General features: G+C 36.6%; 1 protein-coding gene across 2 annotated transcripts in view; it reads left to right on the top strand.

Annotated features, from left to right (window-relative positions):
* The window catches only part of Eif2ak2 (eukaryotic translation initiation factor 2 alpha kinase 2), a 36,600-nt gene that overhangs the window by 8,208 nt on the left and 4,307 nt on the right, over positions 1-24,085 (top strand). The window contains exons 5-16 of one of the 2 annotated variants that reach the window (XM_027933412.3): positions 1,889-2,012; positions 2,402-2,487; positions 3,115-3,211; positions 4,799-4,833; positions 6,029-6,091; positions 7,881-8,003; positions 11,418-11,531; positions 12,836-13,016; positions 15,155-15,283; positions 20,330-20,431; positions 21,504-21,557; positions 21,636-21,783. In XM_027933412.3, coding sequence (XP_027789213.1) covers positions 1,889-2,012; positions 2,402-2,487; positions 3,115-3,211; positions 4,799-4,833; positions 6,029-6,091; positions 7,881-8,003; positions 11,418-11,531; positions 12,836-13,016; positions 15,155-15,283; positions 20,330-20,431; positions 21,504-21,557; positions 21,636-21,755 — 1,228 coding nt within the window. In that variant the 3' untranslated portion in view covers positions 21,756-21,783. Of the gene's footprint in view, positions 1-1,888; positions 2,013-2,401; positions 2,488-3,114; positions 3,212-4,798; positions 4,834-6,028; positions 6,092-7,880; positions 8,004-11,417; positions 11,532-12,835; positions 13,017-15,154; positions 15,284-20,329; positions 20,432-21,503; positions 21,558-21,635 lie in introns of both variants that reach the window. The other variant, XM_027933411.3, reaches the window with a different exon arrangement.

Below are 24,085 nucleotides of genomic sequence, written 5' to 3'. Positions count from 1 at the left end.
GTATTATTGGAATGAAATAGGCAAAAGTGAATTAGGTGGGTCAATCTCAATAATTGTGACTATTTTTGTGTAGCTTGCCTTTTCACTTTCTTCCAATTAAGCACTCCTACACCAGGTACCAAAAGAGAGAAGTCTATCTGGGGGTACTGGATGAGATGGGAACTATAGAAATGATCCCATCACTCAGCCCAGCTCTTTAATTCAGGGTGTAGTGGGATGACTCATCCTGGTTGGGTGTGTTTCCTTCTACATCCTTCAGTTGAAATAAAAAGTTTAAAAAATGCAAATACTGGAGTAATTTTATAGTAATATATAAAGTAACTCCATGATATGTAGTGCTGAGTTCATTGCTTTGCCTTTAAAAATAGTTCTTAAAACTTGGAATGGAACCACCATTTGACCCAGTTATCCCACTCCTTGGTGTATATATATATATATATATACACCCAAAGGACTTAAAATCAGCATACTACAGTGATACAGCCACATCAATGTTTACAGCAGCTCAATTCACTCTAGCTAAGCTATTGAAGCAACCTGGGTGCTGTTCAACAGATGAATGGATAAAGAAAATATTGTCTACATACACAATGGAATGTTACTCAGCCATAAAGAAGAATGAAATTATGGCATTTGCTGGTAAATGGATGGAACTGACAACTATCATGCTAAGTGAAATAAGCCAGTCCCAAAAAACCAAAGGCCAAATGTTCTCTCTGATACATGGTTGCTAACACACAATATTGGAGTGAGGGGTGGAATAGAAGTTCATTGGATTATACAAAGGGGAATGAAGGGAATGAATTGGGGATGAAAATAAGAAAGACAGTAGAATGAGTCAGATATAACTTTCCTGTGTTCATATATGAATACACGACTGGTGAAACTCTACATCATGTACAACCACAGGAATGGGATCCTAATTAGAATAAGTTATACTCAATGTATGTAAAATATGTCAAAATACACTGTACTGGGCTGGGGTTGTAGCTCAGTGGTAGAGTGCTTGCCTAGCATGTATGAGGCACTTGGTTTGATTTGCAGCACTACATATAAATAAATAAATAAAAATGTCCATGGACGACTAAAAACTATAACAAAAATACAATCTACTGTCATATATATCTAAAAAGAACAAGAAAATTAAAAAATATGTATCATTGTTCACAATTTTTTTTTGGGTACCAGGGATTGAATCCAAAGGCACTTAACCACATCACCAGCCCTTTTTATTTATTTTTTATTTCAAGACAGGATCTCACTAGGTTGCTTACAACCTCACTAAGTGGGCTTCAAAACTGTGTTCCTCCTGCAACCTCCTGAGCCCAAGATGCTGTGATTACAGGCATGCGCCACCATGCCTGGCACCACAAATGTCTTTGCATCTCATATGAGGGGAGTGTGGATTTTGGTATTAAAAAGATCTGCACCATGGGATTTTCATTTTTGTGCATATCAGCAGGTAGCACAAAATGCTGATGTTAGCACAAGATCTATGTTCTATTCATCCTCCCACAGGCTGCAGCACCGGGACCTCAGAGCTTCTCCTTGTAGAAATCCCCTTTTGTTTACTGCTTTTTCTTTCCTAAATCTTTGGGCCTTTGAGGAACTTTTAGAAATCATCACTTGGTACCTTTGTGTAAGATCTTTCAATGAAGCAACAAAGAATTAGAAGTTGCTTGGAAAATGTGAGCGGAGATGTCAGCCAGTACTGGTTATTCAGACAAAGTGACCAGCCATCTTACTGAAGGTTTAATTATATAAGATAGGAAATATAAATCTAGCAAATAAATTAGTATTATCTTACTATGTGATTTTTTTTTTTCAAATCGTAAGTTCAATTTACTGTTTTTTTGATATTTGGATGAATACTCTATCATTTCTCCAGATTTAAGTATCAATGCAAAATTGGGAAGAAAGTATATGGTATCGGTATAGGTTCAACTAAGCAGGAAGCAAAACAATTGGCTGCTAAATGTGCACTTCAGAAACTATCAGAAGAAACCCCAATGGTATGTACTGCCATTAGATTTAATTTTTTATGTTTTAAAATTTCTTCTGAGGTTGAGGTTGGATTGTATTTACAGAATGCCAACATAGCCAGTTGCATAGTAATTGAATCCTCGGTTCTGTGTCCCACCACAGGGGCCATGCGCGGCCCTAAGGGATAAAAGTTCTGGGAGCAATTCAGGGTTGTTTTTTAAATCCAGATCAAACATGCATCAAAATTATATTTCTCTTATAATAGTTTATGTCTGTGGATTTGGTGAACCCAGGGGGAATGCAGGTAATATTTGTACCCTGAGGCTGAGTTACTGGGGTAATAGTTGTAGGCTGAGGCTGAGTTAGTGGGGAGAAGGAACTTAGTTGTATTTAAATTAAACGCTGCTTCTTCTTTCAGAAAACTGACCTAGTACCCTCTGCCGCTTTTGTCAGTCCTGGTAATGTCAATAACTGCGGAAGCACAGGAAGCACAATGAGCTCATCGTAAGTTTGGGCAAATAAACGGTGATATTTGCATATTCAAATTGCTGTGTAAGAGCTGGGGCTGTAGCTCAGTTGGTAAAGTGCTTTCCACAGCACAAGTTCAAGGACTTGGGTTCCATCCCCAGCACTGCCAAAAAAAAAGAAAAGAAAAAGAAATTGCTGCTTGAAAGAGCAATTTTTTATGAAAAATATTTTAAAAATATTTATTTTAGTTGTTGATGAACACAATACCTTTATTTTATTTGTTTATTTTTATGTGGTGCTGGGGATTGAACCCAGTTCCTCATGCATGTTAGGTGAGCGCTCTACCACTGAGACATAACCCTAGCCCTTATGAAAACTTTTTAATGTTTAAGGAAAATTTACGGAAAGAGGTGACTGGTTTAAAAAGAAGAATTCAGCCCCCAGGGGTGGCCCACACCTGTAATCCCAGCCCATGGGGATTATGATTTCAAAGCCAGCCTCAGCAATGGCAAGGCGCTAAGCAACCCAGGGTGACCCTATCTCTAAATAAAATACAAAATAGGGCTGGGGATGTGGCTCAGTGGTTGAGTGCCCCTGAGTTCAATTCTGGTACCAAAAAAAAAAAAAAGAATTCACAAACTAATAGTTACTCTTTTCTTTTAGTTTGTCTGAGCCACTCTCTGAAAAGGACTCCTCATCAGATGACTGGACAAACGTTCAGAGCAGTGAGAATTTAGACAGTTCTGGATCTTCTTCTATGGTATAGTATTAGTCTCTAATATTTTTTTCTTGTATGTTTCCTCATTTGAAAGTGAAGGATTCATATGTTTTCTTTCATACATGGAGATAGAAAGGGAAAGGAAAAGAAAGGTGGGGAGGCGGATCTCATGAAAATCAAAGGGAGATCAGTAGAAGAAAGAGATGGGGTGCGGGTGGAGGGAATGGTGGGAGAAAATGCTGGGGAGTGAATCTGACAAAATTATGTAGTTATATTGTGTGCATATACGATTGTGTAACAAAAAATCCCATCATTATGTACAAGCATAATGCACCAATAAAAAAATATGGAAAGAGAAAAAAAAATGACCTTCACGCCTAGGGTTGTGGCTCAGTGGTAGAGCGCTTGCCTAGCACATGTGAGGCCCTGGGTTCGATCCTCAGCACCACATAAAAATAAATAAAAATAAAGGTATTGTGTTCAACTACAACTAAAAAATAAATATTTTAAAAAATGACCTTCACTAAGCCACAAAATTTTTATGTTTTTGTCTGAAGTTCTCATGCTAAATAATACTATTTAGCAGCCTTTTGATTCTTTTTTTATTATTATTTTAATATTATTTTATTACTGGGGCTGAGTTGTGGCTCAGTGGTAGAGCACTCACCTAGCATGGGTGAGGCACTGGGTTCAATTCTTAGCACCACATAAAGATAAATAAAGGTATTGTGTCCATCTACAACTAAAATTTTTTAAAAATATATTATTTTATATTGTTTTTCAAAATATTTTATTTTTTTTATTAACCTTCACTCCTCACATGGAAAATTCTTTCACATTTCACTCCCATTCTTCCTACTCAACTTGTGTTTTTAAACATTCCTGTGATCTTATTTTTTTTCCTCCCATTAATTGGACAATATATGAAGGCTCATTGATATAGTTCTACTTCTGTTTAAAAAACTCAGAACTAAACTTAAAAAAAATCAGATAATTTTTTACAAAAGCATCATTTTTATGAGGAAATACAAATCAATAACAAAAACCAAACAACTCAGGAGAAATATGTACAGAGTGTCTGAGTAGATATTTTTGAGGTGAGACACCCAAATGGGCAACAAATGTGAAAAGATGCTATATTTTACTAGGTTTCAGGAAAATGCAAATCTAAAGAATGATTGGATGCTATTTATATCCCTGAATGAGTGACAAAATTCAAGTCTTGCAATACTAAGTTTGGTCCAAGGCTTAACAAGAGTGTGAACATGTGTGAAGCTGTTTATCTTATAGACTTAGAAATGTGGTCAAGGAGACACTTAAAGAAACAAGATGAAAGCCAGGTGTGGTGATGCACACCTGTAATCCTAGTTACTTAGGCTGAAGAAGGAGAATCACTAAGTACAAGGTCAACTTTGTTAACTTAGTGAGACTCTGTCTTAAAATTAAAAAATAAAGGACCCGGGGATGTAGCTCAGTGGTAGAGCACATCTGGGTTCAATCCCTAGCATGGGGGGAAAACGTAAGGGGGAAGCCAACCAAGGTGATTTAAGACTTAATCATCTTAAGTTATCCTAACTGAAACATCTTAAAGTATTTCCCTCTTTCTTTCTTTCTTTTTTTTTTTTGTAGAATGGTCTCAGTAGTAATAAAAAGAAGAAAAAAATGTGAGTATTATTACACATCAAACATATTTTGGACTAAGGTTTTATTTCAGATTTAGTTTGTCAGTCTTATTTATTGTCTTCAGTATTCATAGAGTATTATACATGTTTATTTGAGTGGAGTTTCAGAAGATGTAAAAGCTTGAAATCTATAAATAATTTTTAATATGTAGGGAAATCTTTGAATATATATATGTGTGTGTATGTATATATACATATATAATATATAGCATAAATACATATACACATGCTGTACTGTAGACATAAAGCCCTATGGTGATTGCTAGATTAATTAGTTAATGGCATTATTTTGGATGAGGCTGTGAAGAATTGGGCTTAAGAGAGGTGTTTTCAAGGGAAGTGCATTAGTTTACAGACAGGTAGGGTAAAGATAATGTAATAACTTGAGTTGTAAAAAAGACCAAATATTATGTAAGTTATAGTGAATTGTTTTCTTTAACTGAAGAGAATAGCAAAGAGGTAAATATAGTCAGAAACGAGAGAGGACAGATGGAGCCATAATGACCCACCAATATTCTCAACAGTAGATAGACATGTTGAAAAAAAGATGATTCCTCATGTGAATGGAGGGAGAGAAATGAGACTGCATTGGGCCTGTGGCCATAGTTATTGAGGCAGGAGAATTTGTAAAGGAAGGGTCAGCCTGACTTGAGGAGATAGCATGTAGTAGCCAGGTGGGAGGGTGCAGAAGATGGAAAGGAGAAAGCATATGAACATTGCTCCATTTTGGACAGGCTGCAGACGAGAATCATGCCACTGCTAATGCTAAGGAAGCTGAAGACTGGAGGGCCCAGGGGGAAGAAAGCAATTGGGATATGCCTAGTTTCGGGTGACTGAATTTCCAATCACAGAAGGCTTATCACCAGTGAGGAAAGATGGCCAGAGAAGGTGCCAGGAGATATACTTCCTGAAGTTTTGAGTCTGGAGAAAGAAAAGGAGAGGCAAGTGGCATGCCAACAATAAAAGTGAAAAAGAGAGTCAGGAAAGGGATGAACAATTATTGGAGGGCAGAGAATCATAGTCTATCGTTTTATAAAGCAAAAGGTTAACACTTGCTACCCTGCTTTTCTAATAGTTGATGCAAATTATTCAAACCCTAGTGCAAGACATAAAACCTGCTATAAACAAGTTATATTTGAATTTTATTTGAATTTTATATTCTTGTCTTAATTTTTAGAAGTTTGGCAGCTAAATTTGACTCTTATAACGTAGAGGAAAACCAGTATACTGTGGACCACAGGTAAGAGGGAACTTTTCAATAGAATTTGTTTAAAGATATATTTGTTCATTCAACAAAAGTTTCTTAAGGGCCGGTCATAAGATTAAGTTATACTCCCACCCAAACAGTTTTATAGTTGTAGCCCAGTCAGACCTACAAAGGATCATTGTCTCCTGGAGAAGTAAGGTTTAGATAAATCTAAATGAAATGTGGTAAATATAGATCTCTGTGATGCTCATGAGTTTTTCTGATATCCATGGATGTTATTGATATTGAAAGCAAAAATCCTGTAAGCCTGTGTGTGATTAAACAACAAGTATGCCTGTAGGAATCAGAATAGATCCATTTGGCTCTGTTATCTGTTCTCTAGTTTCATATCAGATTTCACTTGAAAAAAGTTGTTCCTGTATTGTAGATGATATGTTTGGGTTTAAATTAAGCATCTAATGCCAGGCATGGTGGCCCATGTCTGCAATCCTAGCAGCTTGGGAGACTGAGGCAGGAGAATCACAAGTTCAAAGCCAGGCTCAGCAACTTAGCAAGGCCCTAAGCAACTCAACGAGACCCTGTCTCTAAATAAAATATAAAAAACAGGCTGGGAATGTGGCTCAGTTAAGTGTCTCTGGTTAAAAAAAAAAAAAGCATCTGAAATGAAAGAGGTCTGTTTGCAAAAGTAGGGCATTGAATACAAGTTTAAAACAGCAACGAAGAACCTATACATATTTATTAAGCCCCTGATATATATCTGGCACTATACTGGGCATTGGGTTTATTATAGGACCAAATATAACCATTTTCTCCTCTCATGCAGTTTGGAGGGGATGACCAACATTAAATATGTATTTACCTAAAAACATCAGTAATTACTAAATGTGGTCGAAGCTCCAAAAGAAATAGCATGGTGAGAAGTGGAAACAGGACCCTTGAATTTAGTATTAAGGGTGAGACAAGATTTCCCTGAGGTCACATTTGTGGGGAGACCTGAGGATGTGTTAGCACAAAGAGATGGTGTAGAAGGAAGAGTGAGTGAGAAGGTGAAGGTGGAAAAGGTGATGTGCATTTGAAAAGCAGACAGGCTGTGTGCTGGGAGCATAGCGAGGAGGGCCGAGTGCCATAGGGTAACACCCGAGAAGGAAGTGAGAGGAAGATCCTATGACACCCCCTGGGCCCTTTAAGGGCTTTCTGTTTTTTGCCAAATGCAAAGATCGACTAGAGGAGGTTTAGCAGGAGGGAAACATGATCACATTGAGTTTTCAGCATTCTGGTTGCTGTGTGATCATGGACTGGACTGGGGCAGAAGAGGAAGTGCATGTCCAGTAGGTACACTGGATGGACGCGTGGCCTGGGATGAAGACACTGGAGGTGGAAAAGTGGGTAGGGTAGATTCCAGCAATATGATTAGAAAGAATTGGCAGGGCTCAGTGATGGTACGTGGGGTTTGAGGGAGAGGAGAAAAATAGGTTATTATAAATCAAGGCAGGTTCAGAGTATCTGCTCATTTCTCTAACAGTGTAGAAGCTGTGGAGCAACAACAGAATGCTTCCTTAAAGTTTTATACTTGTGGAAGGATTCTTTGGCTTATGTACAGCTAGAAGTTGACCGTGACCCCTAGGGGCGAGGGGTTGGATTCTCTATGGAAGGAGGAGGAGCAGAAGGGACCACCCTTTGTGAATGAAGAGTCTGCAGACTAGACTTTTAATAACCAGAAGGGGAGAATCATGTTGACAATTCAGCCCTGTTCACTGTGAAGGGAGGTGGGGGAAGGGAGCAAATACCAAATCTCAGAATAACAATCGTATTTATCTCTAAGGTTTGCCAAGGATTTTAAAGATATAGAACGAATTGGCAAAGGTGGATATGGCCAAGTTTTCAAAGCAAAACACAGAATAGATGGAAATATTTATGTTGTTAAACGTGTCAAGTATAATAACAAGTAAGTAGTAAATGTTTTATTTTTTTAAATGAGATGCTTGTTGAACCTGCACTGTTTTTTTTTTTTTTTATGTTTCTCTTTTTTTGTTAGCATATCATTTACTTCTTTCTGGTCCTCCTTAAATATTTATTCTACCTAGAGCTTGGCTTAATCTGAAATCATCTCATTTTACTGTGGTTATTTTAGTTAAAAGGGGGGTTATCCACTGATCACTCTTTTCAGGCAGTCTTGAAAACTGATGCTATAGAATCATTTGTTTTAAGGTGATCTTTGAGGTTTTCTAGTCTCATTTCCTTACTTTATAGATGAGGAATCTAAAGTCCAAAGATGTGAACTAATTTATCTGAGGTTAAAGCTTGTTGATACTTATTCTGGTTATCTATTATTGCATAGTATACTGCTCCAAAATGCAAAACAGTAAAAAAAAAAAAATTACTGTTTCCTGTCATGGTACTGTGTGTTGATAGTTCTCAGTGGGGCAATGTCTGTCGGATTCTCCAACATTCTCAGTTGGGAGTTATTTAAAAGCTTGATCAGGCTGGACGTCTGAGATGGACAGCAGGTGAGGCTAACTGTGGGCTGGATATTCAGCTGGGACTGTCAGTCATAGCACCTTCACATAGCTTCCTTGAGTGACCTGGGTTTCTCACAACTGAGAGGCTGGGTTTCAAGAAGAATTGTTGCAGAAGGAGTTGTCCAAGTAATCAGGAGGAGGTGGTAAGCCTTCTTTTGAAGTAGTCTTAAAAGTTCCAGAGTATCATTTCCACCACAATATATTGGTTAAATAAGTCACTAACCACCAGCTCAGCTTCCAGAGAGCATAAATAGACTACCTCTTAATTCCAGGTATGTGTATGGGAAGGGAAGGAATTTGGATAATCATTGGACACTATCTACTGTGTAACGAGGTAGAGATTTAGAACTCATCTTCTGGAATGAACCATTGCTTCCTGTGTTTGTTTATATGTATAATCTGCCCCCTCCCTCACTAAATAGTTCAGGAAGGAAAACACATGGGAAAGAGATTTTGTTGTTGTTGTTATTTTATTTTTTGTGGTGCTGGGGATTGAACTCAGGGCTTTGCACATGGTAGGCAAGCATCCATCAACTGAGGTATGCTCACAATCCAAAAGAGGTCTTAAATCCCATGTTCTCCGGTTCACCAGTCTTGGTAGTTGTTCTCTGGCTATTGTGACTTTGAGTAATTTGGCCACACTGATCTCTCAAGGACAGGGAAAGGAGGTGGAAAAAAGTTCTGGGCTAAGGAAAATGACATGAGCATAGGAGAAACAGACATGGAATCCTAGATGCTTTTCACCCCAAACAAACCTACTTCTCTCTCAGACCTATTCAGCATCAAAACAAGGTTTTTCCCTTCCTGTATTACTACATAGGAATGAAGTAGTATTTTCCTTCTGTTAGATAGCTATTTTTAAAAATTGTGATAATGTTGATAAGGATTGAAAAACTTAGGTATTTCCAGTGCTTTATGAATTTTCAACATGTTCAAAACATACTCGGAAATATTAATCTAGAGCCATGAAAATGTTTATGTGCTTTGACCCAACAATTTCCTTTTTTGCAACTTCTTCTAATAGTATTATCCAAATTGTGGCTATATGCAAGGAGATATCAGTCACAGTCCATTAACAGTGGAAAATTAGAACAAACAAAAATATGCAGCAATAAAGAAATGGTTAGCGCTTGCCTAGCATATGTGAGGCACTGGGTTGGATCCTCAGCACCACATAAAAATAAACAAATAAAATAAAGGCATTCTGGTCCATCTACAACTATAAAAAATATTTTAAAAAAAGAAATGGTTAAATCGGTTTTGTTTTCTCCCTTAAGCAATGGCTGTTTTGCAGCCATTGAAAATGAGGGACATAGACTGCAATATTTACTCATGAAATGATATGATGCTGGAAATAGCTTCACAATACTCCAGGGGAGGAGGAGGAAGTGGGTAAGAGAACAAACGAAATGAGATCAGCCAAGAGTTGATAACTGTTTCATTTGAGTGATGACTTGGCAGGTGTTTGTTATACTTTTTGCTCTATTTTTTTGTGTTTCTAAAATTTTATATCAAAAACTTTATATTTGAAGCCAGGTGCCATTGTACATACCTGTAATTCCAATTACTAGGAAGCTGAGACAGGAGGATCACAAGTTTTAGACCGGTCTGGGCAACTCTGTGAGATCCTGTTTCAAAATAAAAAGTAAAAAGGGCTGAGGATATAAGTTAGTGGCAAAGCACCCCTGAGTTCAATCCTTAGTACTGAGGGGAAAAAAAGCAACTTTATAAATGATGCTTACACAAGCTTTTTAAAAAGTATTTGTTTATTTTTTAATTGTAGTTGAACACAATACCTTTATTTATTTATTTTTATGTGGTGCTGAGGATCGAACCCAGGGCCTCACATGTGCTAGGCAAGCACTCTACTGCTGAGCCATAACCCCAGCCTTATACAAATTTTGTTACAAGGAAAACTGTAAAGATAGCATATCACATGAAAAAAAGATAAAATTATATAGTATAATTACAAATATACAAACATGTATGTGAACAGACACTATCAGAAATAATCTTAAATAATAACTGATTTGGGGGAGATTGTTGAAGCATCAGTAATTTTTTCTTTAGTTTTACAAATTTTATGTCACATAGAACTTCTTAAAAATGAAATTATAAAATGCTTATGTATCCCACATCTTTGGAAACTCAATTCTTTTCACTCTATTTAGCATGGATATGTCAGAGCTTTTGCTAAAACCCATATAAAGCTTCTGTAGTATGTAGTGAAGTGTCTGCTTCTCTGCATAAATTAACACTTTGGTATGTTTTTGTCACACTTTGAAAATTCTGAATAAGGGGCTGGGGTTGTGGCTCAGCAGAAGAGGGCTCACTTAGCATGTGCAAGAAGCTGGGTTCAATCCTCAGCACTGCATAAAAATAAATAAATAAAATAAAGACATCGTGTCCAACTCTAACTAAAAAAAATTTTAAAAAAAGAAAAAGAAAATTCTGAATGAGGTTTTGCGTGTTGCTTGGGTTACCTACCCTTATTGTCCAAATCGGGTTTGCTTGTGAAATCCCAAGATTTTGTCCAAACAAAACATGGTATATGATTTAATTATCATGTTGTGTCACTAGCATTTCAAAAACTAACTGCAAATGACTTTTAAATTGAAGCACTTAACTCACTGCTTTTTCTTTTAGGTTGAGAGTGAGAAATACTGTTTTTTTTTCCCCTATATATTCAATTTTTCCTCCTGGATCCCATTCTAAATCTTGATGTAGGAACCACAATGACTGTTTATTAACTGTGTGGACAGTTGTTTTCTGCTATTTGAATGTTTTGTATTTATCAGGGATGTATACTGACACATTTGTGTTCCTGTTCCTTTTAACAGGAAGGTAGAGCGTGAAGTACAAGCACTGGCCACATTTAAACATCCCAACATTGTTCATTACTGCAGTTGTTGGGAAGGAGTCGATTTTTATGAGGATCCTGAAAGCAGCGCAATGTAGGTAAAAAGAAGTTCTCATAGCTGTAACAAGGTGGAAGGAAACCGTCATTTCCTTTCATGGATGGAAAGAGACCGTCAATCATCACAATTAATAATCACAACCAGTTCTGACAGATGCTGTTGTGCTCCTCCTAGCCTTGCTCCAAGTTGCTTTTAAAAGCCTTCTGTTAAGTCTGGTAGAGTAGAAGAAGAAGAACGGGAGAGGGGAGGGAGGAAGAGAAGGAAAAGGGGGAAGGAAGAGGAAGGATCATGAACTAAAATCAATTTCCATGAGCCCAACTAGTATGTATAACTATAAAGCTCTAATAATAATAAAACATTTTTTAAAAATAAAAACCTTCTTTTAGCTGGGTGTGGTGTGGCATTCCTGTAACCCCAGTAACTCAGGAGACTGAGGCAGGAAGACTGCAAATTTAAAGCCAGCCTTAGCAACTGAGCAAGACCCTGCTTCAAAATAAAAAATAAAAAAGGCTGGGGATGTAACTCAGTGGTAAAGAGCCTGTGATTTCAATCCCCCCTACTACAGTTAATTAATTAATACCTTCTTTTATGTCCTCAGCTGTTTTCAAAATTTCAGATTTAGCTTTCTTAACTCCACTGTTTAATATATAGCTCTGCCCCCACCTTAGGACTCAGCAAGGTCCTAAGAAACTTAGTGAGACCCTGTTTCAAAATAAAAAATAAAAAGGGCTGGAGTTGTGGCTCAGTGGTTAAGCACCTCTGGGTTCGGTGGCCAGTACCAAAGAATAAAAATAAAATAAATCAGTCCTCTAACTTTTATCTCATAGTAAGCAATTTATTGCCACTTATCCTAGAGTTTTTGCCCTATATAGTTGTGTTAGGTTTGTTTTTCCTCAACCTCTCTCCTATTAGGCTACAGTTCCTATAATGATAAGGATAGTGCCTATTCATTTTCTCATTTCTAGGTGCCTGTTTTGTGCCTTTCACAAAGTAGATGCTCAGTTGATTGATGTGAATTAACATGTTTCAAAATTATATAATAATGGAATCTGGCTTTCTACCATTAATGGTCTTGTTCCTGTCTATTAGCAAAAATGATCAAGGGTCTTTAGCTTTAAATAATGAGCTGGCTTGTATTTTGTAAATGAGCAAAACAAAAATCTAGATACTTGGAAACCTGTGATTTAAATAGAAAATGGCTTATGATATTTTGATTTAAATTTATTATATTTAGATTTCTGTTTTGAGGTATGTTTGGGTGTACATAAGAAGCTATAATTAAAAATATTTTTAAAAATTTATTTTTATTGCTTTTAACATTCTGTGAATTTTATATCCAGAATAAAGACCAAGTGCCTTTTTATCCAAATGGAATTGTGTGATAAAGGGACATTGGATGAATGGATTGAAAATAGAAGACAAAACGTACCAGACAAAGCTTTGGCTTTGGAATTATTTGAACAGATAGCAGAAGGAGTGCATTATATACACTCAAAAGATTTAATTCATAGAGACCTCAAAGTAAGTGGGAAATGTACTTCATAAGTTGATGACTGTAACTTAGTAATTGAAAATTTTATCTTCTCTGGTTTTAGAATTATGATTGATCAATAGCCATGGCAAAATACTGTCTCTGATCCTTTGAGGTTAGAAGGGGTCTAGAGCATGCCTCAGTTACCATTCTGTGCAGATACTCAGAAGATCTCCGGGGCTGGTGAACTGGGGACAGTCTGACTATCAGCCAAATAAGACTGCTCATTCACATCCAGTCCTATTTGGCTGATAGTCAGACCCCAGTTGAAAGACTAACTTTCCTAAACTGAACATTTCTGTACAAATAATTGTGGCTGCTACTACTCAGGCTTGTTCAAATGTCATGGTTCCCTATTCCCTTAGTCCTTACCCCGAGGAGAGTGGGTAAGTGTTGCTGGGTCTAGAGTCTAGTATTTTTTTTGGTTAGGCCTTGAAGTTTGGCCCAGGATTGGTAAACTGCAGTAATCCAAAACTTGGAGCATGTATCATTCATAATATTTTTGTTTTCCTTTGGTTTTTATGGTCTGAACAAGCAATGTTCCCATGTTTCTTTCTCATCAAAATGAAAGACAAAGAGGCAGCCTTTCAGTCTCTCCTCCATACTCTTTTCCCCTTCCTCACAAATGATCTAGGCTAAATCCTACCTCTGAGCCTTTGCTCATGTTCTTGTCTCACAGACACTCTTCTGCCTATTTCCTTTAGTCCCAACTCCTTTACTCAGCCTTCCCTGATCACTGTGCCAGAAGTCCCTCATCCATGTGGATCTTGGTTGTCTGCTTACTCTGCCTGTCTAACGCAGCCAGGAAAAGGAAAGGAACAAAGCAGTTTCTGAGGAAAATAAGTGCCCATGTGTAGAGATGTTGGCTTGACCTAGCTAGGATTCAGTGGCCCCTCATAGAATACTGCTTGGGTCTTCCCTGGGGCTGGATGTCTGATACTTTGACGTGTGAGCCCACCTGGTTCTAATAGTTAACGTTAACGCTATCTAAGAGTGATTTCAGAAGTTAGAACATTAGATGGACCATGTTCAAAAGAAGAAATTGACTGTATTGGTTTGGGATCAGTCATACAGTTAAGTAAGCCGTTAAGCAATTGTTTATCTGTTAATTGAATTCTAATCTGATTGCTAATTTCTGCCCAGGGCCTGTCAGGCTGGCTTTTCAGAAGCTCCTTGTATCCTTCCCTAGTCTTTTCCTTCTCAGTTCTTTTACTAGGCTCTGTCATAAATGTTACTCCACAAGGTATGTGTGTGTAGAGCCCAACATTGTGTTTAAAGTCTAGCCTTTGCCCGAATAGCAAAATATTAATTTCCACATCAACAACCTTCCTGTTTTCATGGTCTGTGGGATATTGGTCAATACCTTCTACAAAATTGTGTAATGGGGCTGGTCACTCTTCATTCTGTACTTCTTTGTTTTGTTTTTTTTTTTAATTGGCTTAAAGGATTACTTAGGAAAAATAATTTGTGCTAGTTGTCAGCTCCCAGGTAGCTTAGAATTCTTTCAACATGAAGGGCATGTGTTTGTAAGAAGTTGATAGAGCCCTGGAAAAGTTGACATAAAGGAAGCTCCTTGGAGAAGTTCTGCACAGGACATTCTGGAGCATTAGTAGGAATGGATCCATTTAGAGAATCTCAAAATTGGATGGGGTCTTAAGGGTGTTTGCTTCAATCCTCATCTGATCCTGAACTCATATTTGTGATATTTCCTCTGGTAGATGTCTAACTCCATCCTGGGATGCGGAACTCTCTCACTCTTTGAGCCACATAATCAGTATATCAGTGTATTAGAATATATTAAAGCAAACCTTCAGGTCATGTCTACCCTGTAGACCAGGATCCATCCCTGGATCCCTTCAGAATGAGTCTACTTTTCACTGACAAAGCTGTTGAGATACTTGGAAGTGCCTATACCCCAAGCTACCTCTGCTGTTGGCTAAAAAGTCTTTCTTTCAACTGGCATTGTAGAGACTGTGATATTAAATTCTCTGATTTTGACTACCTGGATAAGGGTAAATGCCATAAAAGTAAATACAGAAGTAGCCTTTGCTAAGATAATTTGGACATGTGGTATTACTTTGTCAAATTGGTACATATAAACTAAAATTTGTATGTTTTTTTCCCATAGCCAAGTAATATATTTTTAGTAGGTGAAAAACAAATAAAGATTGGAGACTTTGGACTTGTAACAACCCTGAAGAATGATGAACTGCGAACAAGAAAAAAGGGAACGTGGCGATATATGAGCCCAGAACAGGTAAGTTCCCTTTCCTCTCTGCTCTTATATATGTTGCTTCTTTAATTTTTTAAAATTATAAAAATATTAGACCCTTCTCATAAAATTAAAGCATTAGAGAAGTATATAGAATAAGAGTTGAAAATTCCCTTTGTATCAGTCAGTTTTTTTCCTGCTATGATAAAAAGACCTGACGAACAAAATTTAGAAGAGGAAAAGTTTATTTATTGCTTATGGTTTCAGAGATCTCAGGTATAGATGGCCGACTCCATTGCTCTGTGTTGGAGATGAGATAGAACATCAGGGCAGAAGGGTGTGATGGAGTAAAGCAGCTCAGGACATGTGACAATCAGGAATTAGAAAAATACTCCCCTCAACTGTGGGTTTAGGTTCTGGGACACCTCCTCCTACCCCACAGATTCCAAATCCATGGATGTTAAGCCCTTCTATGAAATGGTACAGTATTTGCATACAGCAAATACTACATATGCATCCTCCCATGTATTTTAAATCATTTCTACATTACTGATGATACCCAATGAAAATGCCACATACAAAACTATTATATTGTACATTGCTCAAGGAATAATGCTTAAACAATAGGAAAAAAAGTCTTTACATGTTCAATACAGATGCAGAGTTTTTTCAAGATTAATCTGCAGTTGGTTGAATTGTCAGTTATGGAAGCCATTGATAGAGGGCCACCTGTATTTCTATGATAATCTGGTAGATTCCTCAAAGTCAAATGACTGAATAGAATGATAAGTGCATTTCACACATGATAAATTCTGCCCAGTTGTTGTTAAATAAGAGAGTCTAGTCAGGTGTGGTGGTGTACCCTCCCAGCAACTCTGCAGTCTGAGGCAGGAAAATTGCAAGTTTGAAGACAGCCTCAACAACTTAGTAAGACCCTGTCTCAAAATAAAAAATAAAAAGGACTGGGATGTAGCTCAGTGGTGAAGACTTCTGGGTTCAATCTCTGATACCAAAAAAAAAAAAAAAAGAAAACAGAGAATAAAAGTGGGGGTCTAACAATAATCTTCCAATAAAAATGAGAATGCTGTTTTCTCATACTCTTGATCAAACTGGTGTACTATCAGTCTTCAGTATGACCAGTGTGATGAATGAAGATGCCTTGCTATTTTTGTTTGCATTTTTTCTAGATTTTTTAGTAAGCTATGCTATCTTTTTATAAATTTACTTATGTTTTTTCCCTGTAAATTCTCTATTCATACTTTTCCCCATTTTTCACAGTTAGGTTGTCTTTTTTCTAATGTATGTGTAAGGAATCTACATATTTTGGGTATTGATCTTGTATCTGTAACCTATATTAAAGTCTTTTCTCCTTGTTACTTTGTTTATCATGCCTTTTGTGGTACAGAGTTTTTAAGTTATCATATTTATCAGTATTTTCTTTATCATTCCTGGATTTGTCATTTTTATTTTATAGGCCATTTATTACATCACGAGAGTTTAAAATATTTTGACTTTTTGCTAATAATTTGCTTTAACTTGAATTAATTTTTGTGTATGTGGAAGGAATCTAACTTGATTTTCCCCACATGAACATGCAATTTCTCCATCATCATGTAGATGGAGAAATAGTTTATGATTTAAAATACTATAGGGAAAATTCATGGTCATGGAAGGAGGGAGGAATAGGAAGGTAATTACTTAGTAGTTATCATTTCTGTTTGGGAGGATGAAAAGTTCCATAAATAAATGGTGGTGATGGTTATGCAACATTGTAAAGGTGCTTAATGCCACTCATTGTTCACATAAAAATGGTTAAAATAGGTAAATTTTATGTTATGTTAGACTTTATCACAATTTAAAAAGTGCTGTTTCATCATATGTAAAATTCCTACACACTTGTGAATCTATTTTTGGACTCTGTTCCATTTTTTTTTTCTCTTTAACATTATTCTGTTTTAATTATTGAGGCATTATAAAATAGACTTTTGTATTTGAACAATAAGACCTCCCTGCTCATAATTTTTCAGTTTTAAACCATCCTTAGTGGTTCAGATTTGTAATTCCGAGTGAGCTCCAGCAGCAGAGCGTCGTGTTCTATGACTGGTTTTGGGGGTTTTGATAGCTGTTGCATTACATTGAAAGATTTGGTTGAGAACTGACCTTTTTGTCTCGAGGAGATTGGTACGTCTTGGCGCTTGTTCAAGTCCTCCATCAATTAGCTTTTGCCAGGCTATCTACAGTAACAAATAGACCCTGGATTTCTGATGACACACAAAACACCTAGAGTTTATTTCTCTCTCATGTGCTAGGCCAGCAACGCTGGCAGTTTTGCTCCCCTGTTTCCTTTAGGCTGAAGGTAGAATCAATCTGGGTCTCACTGCCTTTGTAACAGAAAGCAATAGTGGAACCTTGTGGTGGCTTTTACAAGTTCTGTTCATCAGTGGCACATACATGCCACACTTTGTTGCCCAGAATAGATTGCTTGGCTCAGTTTGGGACAGTGGGGGTAGGATGTGGAATCCTCTCCCTGGGAAGCCAGTACACAGTTGAGAGCACTAGTACATTCTACCTTAAGGTCAGTTTTATATTATTCAATGAAGTGAAAACACTTGTAAATGAAGGTTATTCATACTTCTTAAAGCCTTTCCCTGAAACATATTTGTTTTGCTATTAAAATGGGATTACTTATATAAATTTGGTTGTTAGTGAGGGCATTGATCTTAAAAATATATTTCTTTCTTTTTTATTGTAGTAAAATACACATAACAGAAAAATCACCATCTCAAGAACCTTTTTTTTTTTTTTTTTTGTGGTGCTAAGAATTGAACCCAGGCCCTTGTGCAATGCGAGGCAAGCACTCTATCAACTGAGCTATATCCCCAGCCCCGAGAACCATTTTTAATGGTGGCCTCAAGTACATTCATGTTGTTATGTAACCATCACCACCATAAATCTATAGAACTCTACATTTTGCAGAAATTCTGTACCCCTTAGTTAAGTTTCTTTTCCCCTTCCCTCCAAACCTTGACAACCATCTTTCTACTTTCTGTGTCTACAAATTTGATTTGTCTACATATTACATATAAATGGAGCCATGTAGTATTTGTCCTTTTATGATTTATTTCACTATGTCTAATGTCCTCAAGGCTTACCCAGATTGTAGCATGTGCCAAAATTTCCTTTCTTTTTAAGGCTGAAGAATATTCCATTATATGGCCACTGCACTTTGTTTATCCATGTACCTACCCTTCAATGTGCACCTGGGTTGCTTCCATCTTTTGGAAGCTATTGTGATTAATGCTGCTTATTAATATGGTTGTACAGCTATTGGTATTTGAATATCGTATCTTCAAAAAAAAAGTTTTTTTAGTTGTAGATGGATACATTTATTTATTTTTATGTGGTGCTGAGGATCAAATCCAGTATATCACACATGCCAGGCAAGCACTTTACCAACTGAGCTACAGGCACATCCCTCCCTGAATATTGTATTTCACATATAGACTTCTTATACTAATACTTTTTTAGTTTGGTTGATTACTTCTTATGTATTTTTGTCTTTTAGATTCTTCATCTTATTGTTCATTTTGGTTTTTAAATGCTCTTTTAAGATGATTTTTACTGATTTATCTTTCAAAATACTCATACTATTCTGTCATTGAAGAATAAGTCTACTGAGGGCTGGGGTTGTGGCTCAGTGGTAGAGCACTTGCCTCGCATGTGTGAGGAACTGGGTTTGATTTCTCAGCATGACAAATATATATAAATAAAATAAACATTCATCAACAACTAAAAATAATAATAATAAAAAAGAATAAGTCTACTGAACTAGCTGATAGCTTGATAATATAGAATGGAGAGAGCACTCACTGTGAAATTAGAACACAATAGGAAGCTAATGGCTTTATTAACTATCTCCTGCATCCTACATTGTCACCCTCAGAATATTAAAAAGGCATTCATCATTGTGCTTTTATTTTTCTTAGGTAATTTTTAAATTTAAGTACATTTCATTGAGAACAATTTATCTACCATAAAATGCACATATCTTAATTGTACCTGTATTAGTTTTGACAAATGCATACTCCTATGTAACCTATAAGCCCATGAAGATGTAGGACATTCTTCCTACCCAAGAAAATTCCCTCAGGCCCCTGTCCAGTCAGTCCTTCCTCCTTATTGCCCATAGGCAACCAGTGCTTTCATTTCTGTGATTGTATTTTAGGTTTTCCTGTTTTTGAACTTCATATGAGTGGAATCACATAATACAAACTTTTTTGTACTTAATTTCTTCATTCAAGGTAATAGGTATTGGAGAAACTTTAGTTGTTATTTGTACCAGTAGCTAATTCCTTTTTATTGCTGAGTAGTATTCTGTTGTATCTGTAACATGTTTCTCCTTTGATGGATATTTATATCATTTCTAATTATAGAATATTATAAATAAATATGCTATGTGGGCCTGGGCTGTGGCTCAGTGAGAGAGCACTTGCCTGGCATGTGTGAGGCCCTGGGTTCGATTCTCAGCACCACATATAAATAAATAAAGGTTGGGGCTGAATCTGGCCCAGCGGTAGAGTGCTTGCCTCTCTCGTGTGAGACCCTGGGTTCGACCCTCAGCACCACATAAAAATAAATAAACAAAATAAAGATATTGTGTCCATGTATAACTAAAAAATATTTAAAAATAAATAAAATAAAGGTCATCAACAACTAAAAAATTTTTTAAAAATTAAAAAAGTAATAAATATGCTATGAATATTTGCATGCAAATCACTTATTACGCACTATTTTAATTGCTTTACCTGCTATATCTGATTTAACTCCACACTCGAAACTGAGGTCAGTATTATTTATTGGCCCCATTTTACAGTTGAGATTATTCCTATGGGAGTAGTTAATTTATACAGGTTGTTCTGCTATTCAATGGTAAAAAGTTAAACCCTTGGCAGTCACACTCACAAATCCTGCTATGTTAATAAACAGACTTTGTTGTGTGATATAAAAATTGTGGTCAATAGTTTTTTTGGCATCAGAAGATATATTTATATCAGGTGAGTAATGAAGCAAATATATTTTTGGTCTCTTCAGATTTCTTCAGAAGAATACGGAAAGGAAGTAGACATCTTTGCTTTGGGGCTAATTCTTGCTGAACTTCTTTACATATGTCCCACAATTTCGGAAACAGTCAAGGTAAATAATCTCAAAGAAAAAGTTAAACAACACAAATGATTGGCTGTCATCTTTGCTGCACTGCTGCAAATAGGTATTGTCCTCATGTGAGGGTGGTCTCGAACGTATTAGTGTATGATTGTAAGTAAAATATGTATTTTCTCTTGCAAGTTTTGACAACCATTTTTGTTATAGACCAAAACCTTTGACCTTTGGAAGGTGTTTACATCTCATGAGACTCGAACTGGAGCCAGTCAGCAAAATTTCATCAGTGCCTTCTTGAAGGCAGACACTGTGCTAAGTGTCATGAGGGTTATAAAAATGAGCAAGCCTATTCTCTGGAAGTTAATTTCCTAAGAAGAAAGAGAATACAAGAGAACAATGTAGTTGTTTTAGGAGAAGTCTGTGGAAACAACTAGGAGGGAGATCTTTCTATCTGTAGCAGTTAAGATTTCATTGGAGGTATGTAAGCTGGACCCAGAAGGGTTGGTTGTTTCTAATAGTCCAAAATAGAAAGTAGGCAGTCCCAGCATGGAGATAGAAATGTGCAGTGTATTTGAGAACAGCAGGCAGTGCAGTTTTACTGGAGTATGTAAGCAACAAGGAGTTGTGGTTGTTGGGGCTGGAGAGACAAGTTGTGACTAAATCAATGAAAGAATATGGACTTTCTTGTGTGGACAGCAGGGAATCACTGAATTGAGCAGTAGACAACTGCATATCCTAGTCTCAAGCTCAGGAATGGGACTTGCCTTGCAGCCACAGCCTTCTCCTCTGTAAAAGGGGACATTGAAAGTACCTGTCACATAGAGTTCCAGCAAGGATGAAGGGAGGTGTGAATGTAATGCACCTAATGCTTCCAAACATAGAATGCTAAGGATGGTTACTAGATTGGGATAGGGTATGGGGAAGAGAGTTCTATTTGCTTCCTGGCTATAGAGACTTTTCCAAAGATCTGGAACTATCCTGGATTTAGGGTAATCTCAGCCTTTAGTGCATCCTGTTTATTTTTCCTCCCAAGAAAATGATTTCCTAATAAGTAAATATATATACATATATATGTATATGTATATATGTATTTATGTTTTGCCACCAGATTTTTGAAGATCTAAGAAATGGCATCTTCTCTGATGTATTTGACAGCAAAGAAGTAAGTGCTTGACACTAATCAGAATTCTATTTATTCCAATGTTTTTTTTCTTAGTATTAACTCTTACTATTATTACAGAAAAGTCTTCTACAGAAATTACTCTCAAAGGAACCTCAGAAACGATCTGACACGTCTGAAATACTGAAGACCTTGGCCAAGTGGAAGGATGTCTCAGAGAAAAAAAGAAACACATATTAGGGCCCTCTGAAAAAATATTCAGCTTCTGGTGTGTGTTTTTCTTTTAATTATCTAAAATCTACTAGGGGATATTGATGGATATTTACTGTTTATTTTAATTTTTCTTTCCTTAATTTTTTTTACTGCTTTTGAATGCAGGTTTTCTTTTTCTTTTTTTGGTACTGGGAATTGAACCCAGGGGCACTTTAGCACTGAGCTACATCCCCAGCCCTTTGTATTTTATTTTATTTCTCACTAACTTGCTGAGGGTCTCACAGAGTTGCTGAGGCTGGCCTCAAACTTGTGATCTTCTTGCCTTAGCCTCCAAAGTTGCTGGGATTACTGGTGTGAGTCACCACACCCAGATTTTTCTTTAAAAAAAAAAAAAAAAACTTCAAAAACATTTTTACACTTGTTTATTCCTATCTTATCTCTTTATTCTGTAAGAGAAAATATTTTCTTTTTATACCAATTAGTGAATGGACCAATTAATATGGTTATTAAAAGATTAATGTTTCTAGATGCTCCTTCCCTCAAAAAAAAAAAAAAAAATCTTTCCTTGCCTTGAATAGCTTACAAGCCAGTTGAGGAAATATGGTATCTATAAAAAGTCAAATGATATACCATCACTTTGGAAATCAATTTGACATTATCTAATAAATTTGAAGCTATATTTACCTTCAAAGAAATCAGCTCCATTCCTATATACATGCTTACAAGAATGTTTATAAAAACCCTGTTTATAAAGGAGTCAAAAGAACTGGAAACAACCATAATGCTCATCAAAAGAAGAATGAAGAAGACAATTATGTTTACAGTTGGGTGTGGTGGTGCACACTTGTAATCCCAGTGACTCAGGAGGCTGAGGCAGGAGGAGCAAAAGTACAAGGCCAACCTGGGCAACTTATTGAGGCCCTAAGCAACTTAGGGAGACCTGTCTTAAAAAAAGAAAGAAAAAAAAAAAAAAAAAAGGACTGGGTGTGTGACTGGGTGTGTAGCTTAGTGGTAGAGTGGCCCTGTCTTCAATCCCTAGTATTAAAAGAAAAAAAATTATAAAAAATTCACATATTGGAGTGCATTAAAAATGAATGCATTACAATGAAATGAATACCAATACAATATATCTCTCAGGAATGTAAGGTTAGGAGAGCAAAATAGATTTCAGAAAATATACACAGCAAACTCCATTTACATACTATTATAAATCATGCAATACTAAATATTTTTTTAGGATTCCCAAGAAATGTAATAAAACAAAGGGAAGGAAGGGAATGAGAAATATTAGATTCTGGATAGTGGTTATCTCAGAAGGGAGGGAGATAATGTGAGTGGAAAGGAGGACTTCAGAGATAATTGTAATTCTTTCTCTGAAACTGACTGTTGAGTCCACTACACATTTTCTATTTATCTTAAGTATTTATTATGTCTGTTATAACAAATGCTTTGAAGAAAAGATAACTGTGCTAGCTGAAGAGCAGTAGTTAAGAATAGAAGGGGGGAGCTTTCAACCAACCTCAGGGCTTAGAAATAACATGCCAATGAGACCTCCAAGCATGTGAAGTATTTGAAAGAGGAGAGAGCTCACCTGCACAGTCTGGGATAGAGGCATGGCATGAGTTCTGGAAAAGATGTATTTGAGGAATGTTGGGTGTGCTAGTTCACTGTCCTAATTTTGTAGAAAATGCTGGAAGATAATTTGAATTGCATCTTGGAAGACCTTGAGGGTTAATTGAGTCTTCAGAGCAATCAAGTGTCATTCTAAAGCTGTCATGCAATTTTACAACTTTTAAAAGTGAATCAAGTAATCCCAGTGGCTTGGGAGGCTGAGGCAGGAGGATCAAGCTAGCCATAGCAATTTTATGAGGCCCTAAGCAACTTAGTGACACCTTGTTTCAAAATTTAAAAAAAAGTGTGTGGGGGTTGTTGATGATGTAGCTCAGTGATAAAGCACCTCTGGGTTCAATCCCCAGTACCAGGAAACAAACAAACAAACAAACAACAACAACAACAAAACTAGCCAAATTTTGGCTAAGCAGAGTAAGAGAAAATACTTATATCATGGTTTATACCTATTTTTAAAAGTATTCATAAAAATGCTTAATATGTGTTCAACTCCCAGTGCAGTATTTGATTAAGGCAAAGTTCATCAATGGATGCTAAAACAATTGGGTGAAAAGATGTTGGGAAACAGAATATTCAAAAGGGTTTAAGTGTTATCCCACAGATGATATATTACAAAGAGGAAAATGTCCTTTTACAATGGAGAGATCTGTGGTAACTACAGTAACCAAATCATTCAATCTAGTATCACACAAGGTGGAACAACCTAACATATGCCCCTCCTGACATGA

This window comes from Marmota flaviventris, chromosome 14, assembly GCF_047511675.1.
Source record: "Marmota flaviventris isolate mMarFla1 chromosome 14, mMarFla1.hap1, whole genome shotgun sequence".
NCBI lineage: Eukaryota > Metazoa > Chordata > Mammalia > Rodentia > Sciuridae > Marmota > Marmota flaviventris.
The sequence above is the reverse complement of the archived record's forward strand: the minus strand, read 5'-3'. Positions and strand labels throughout refer to the sequence as shown.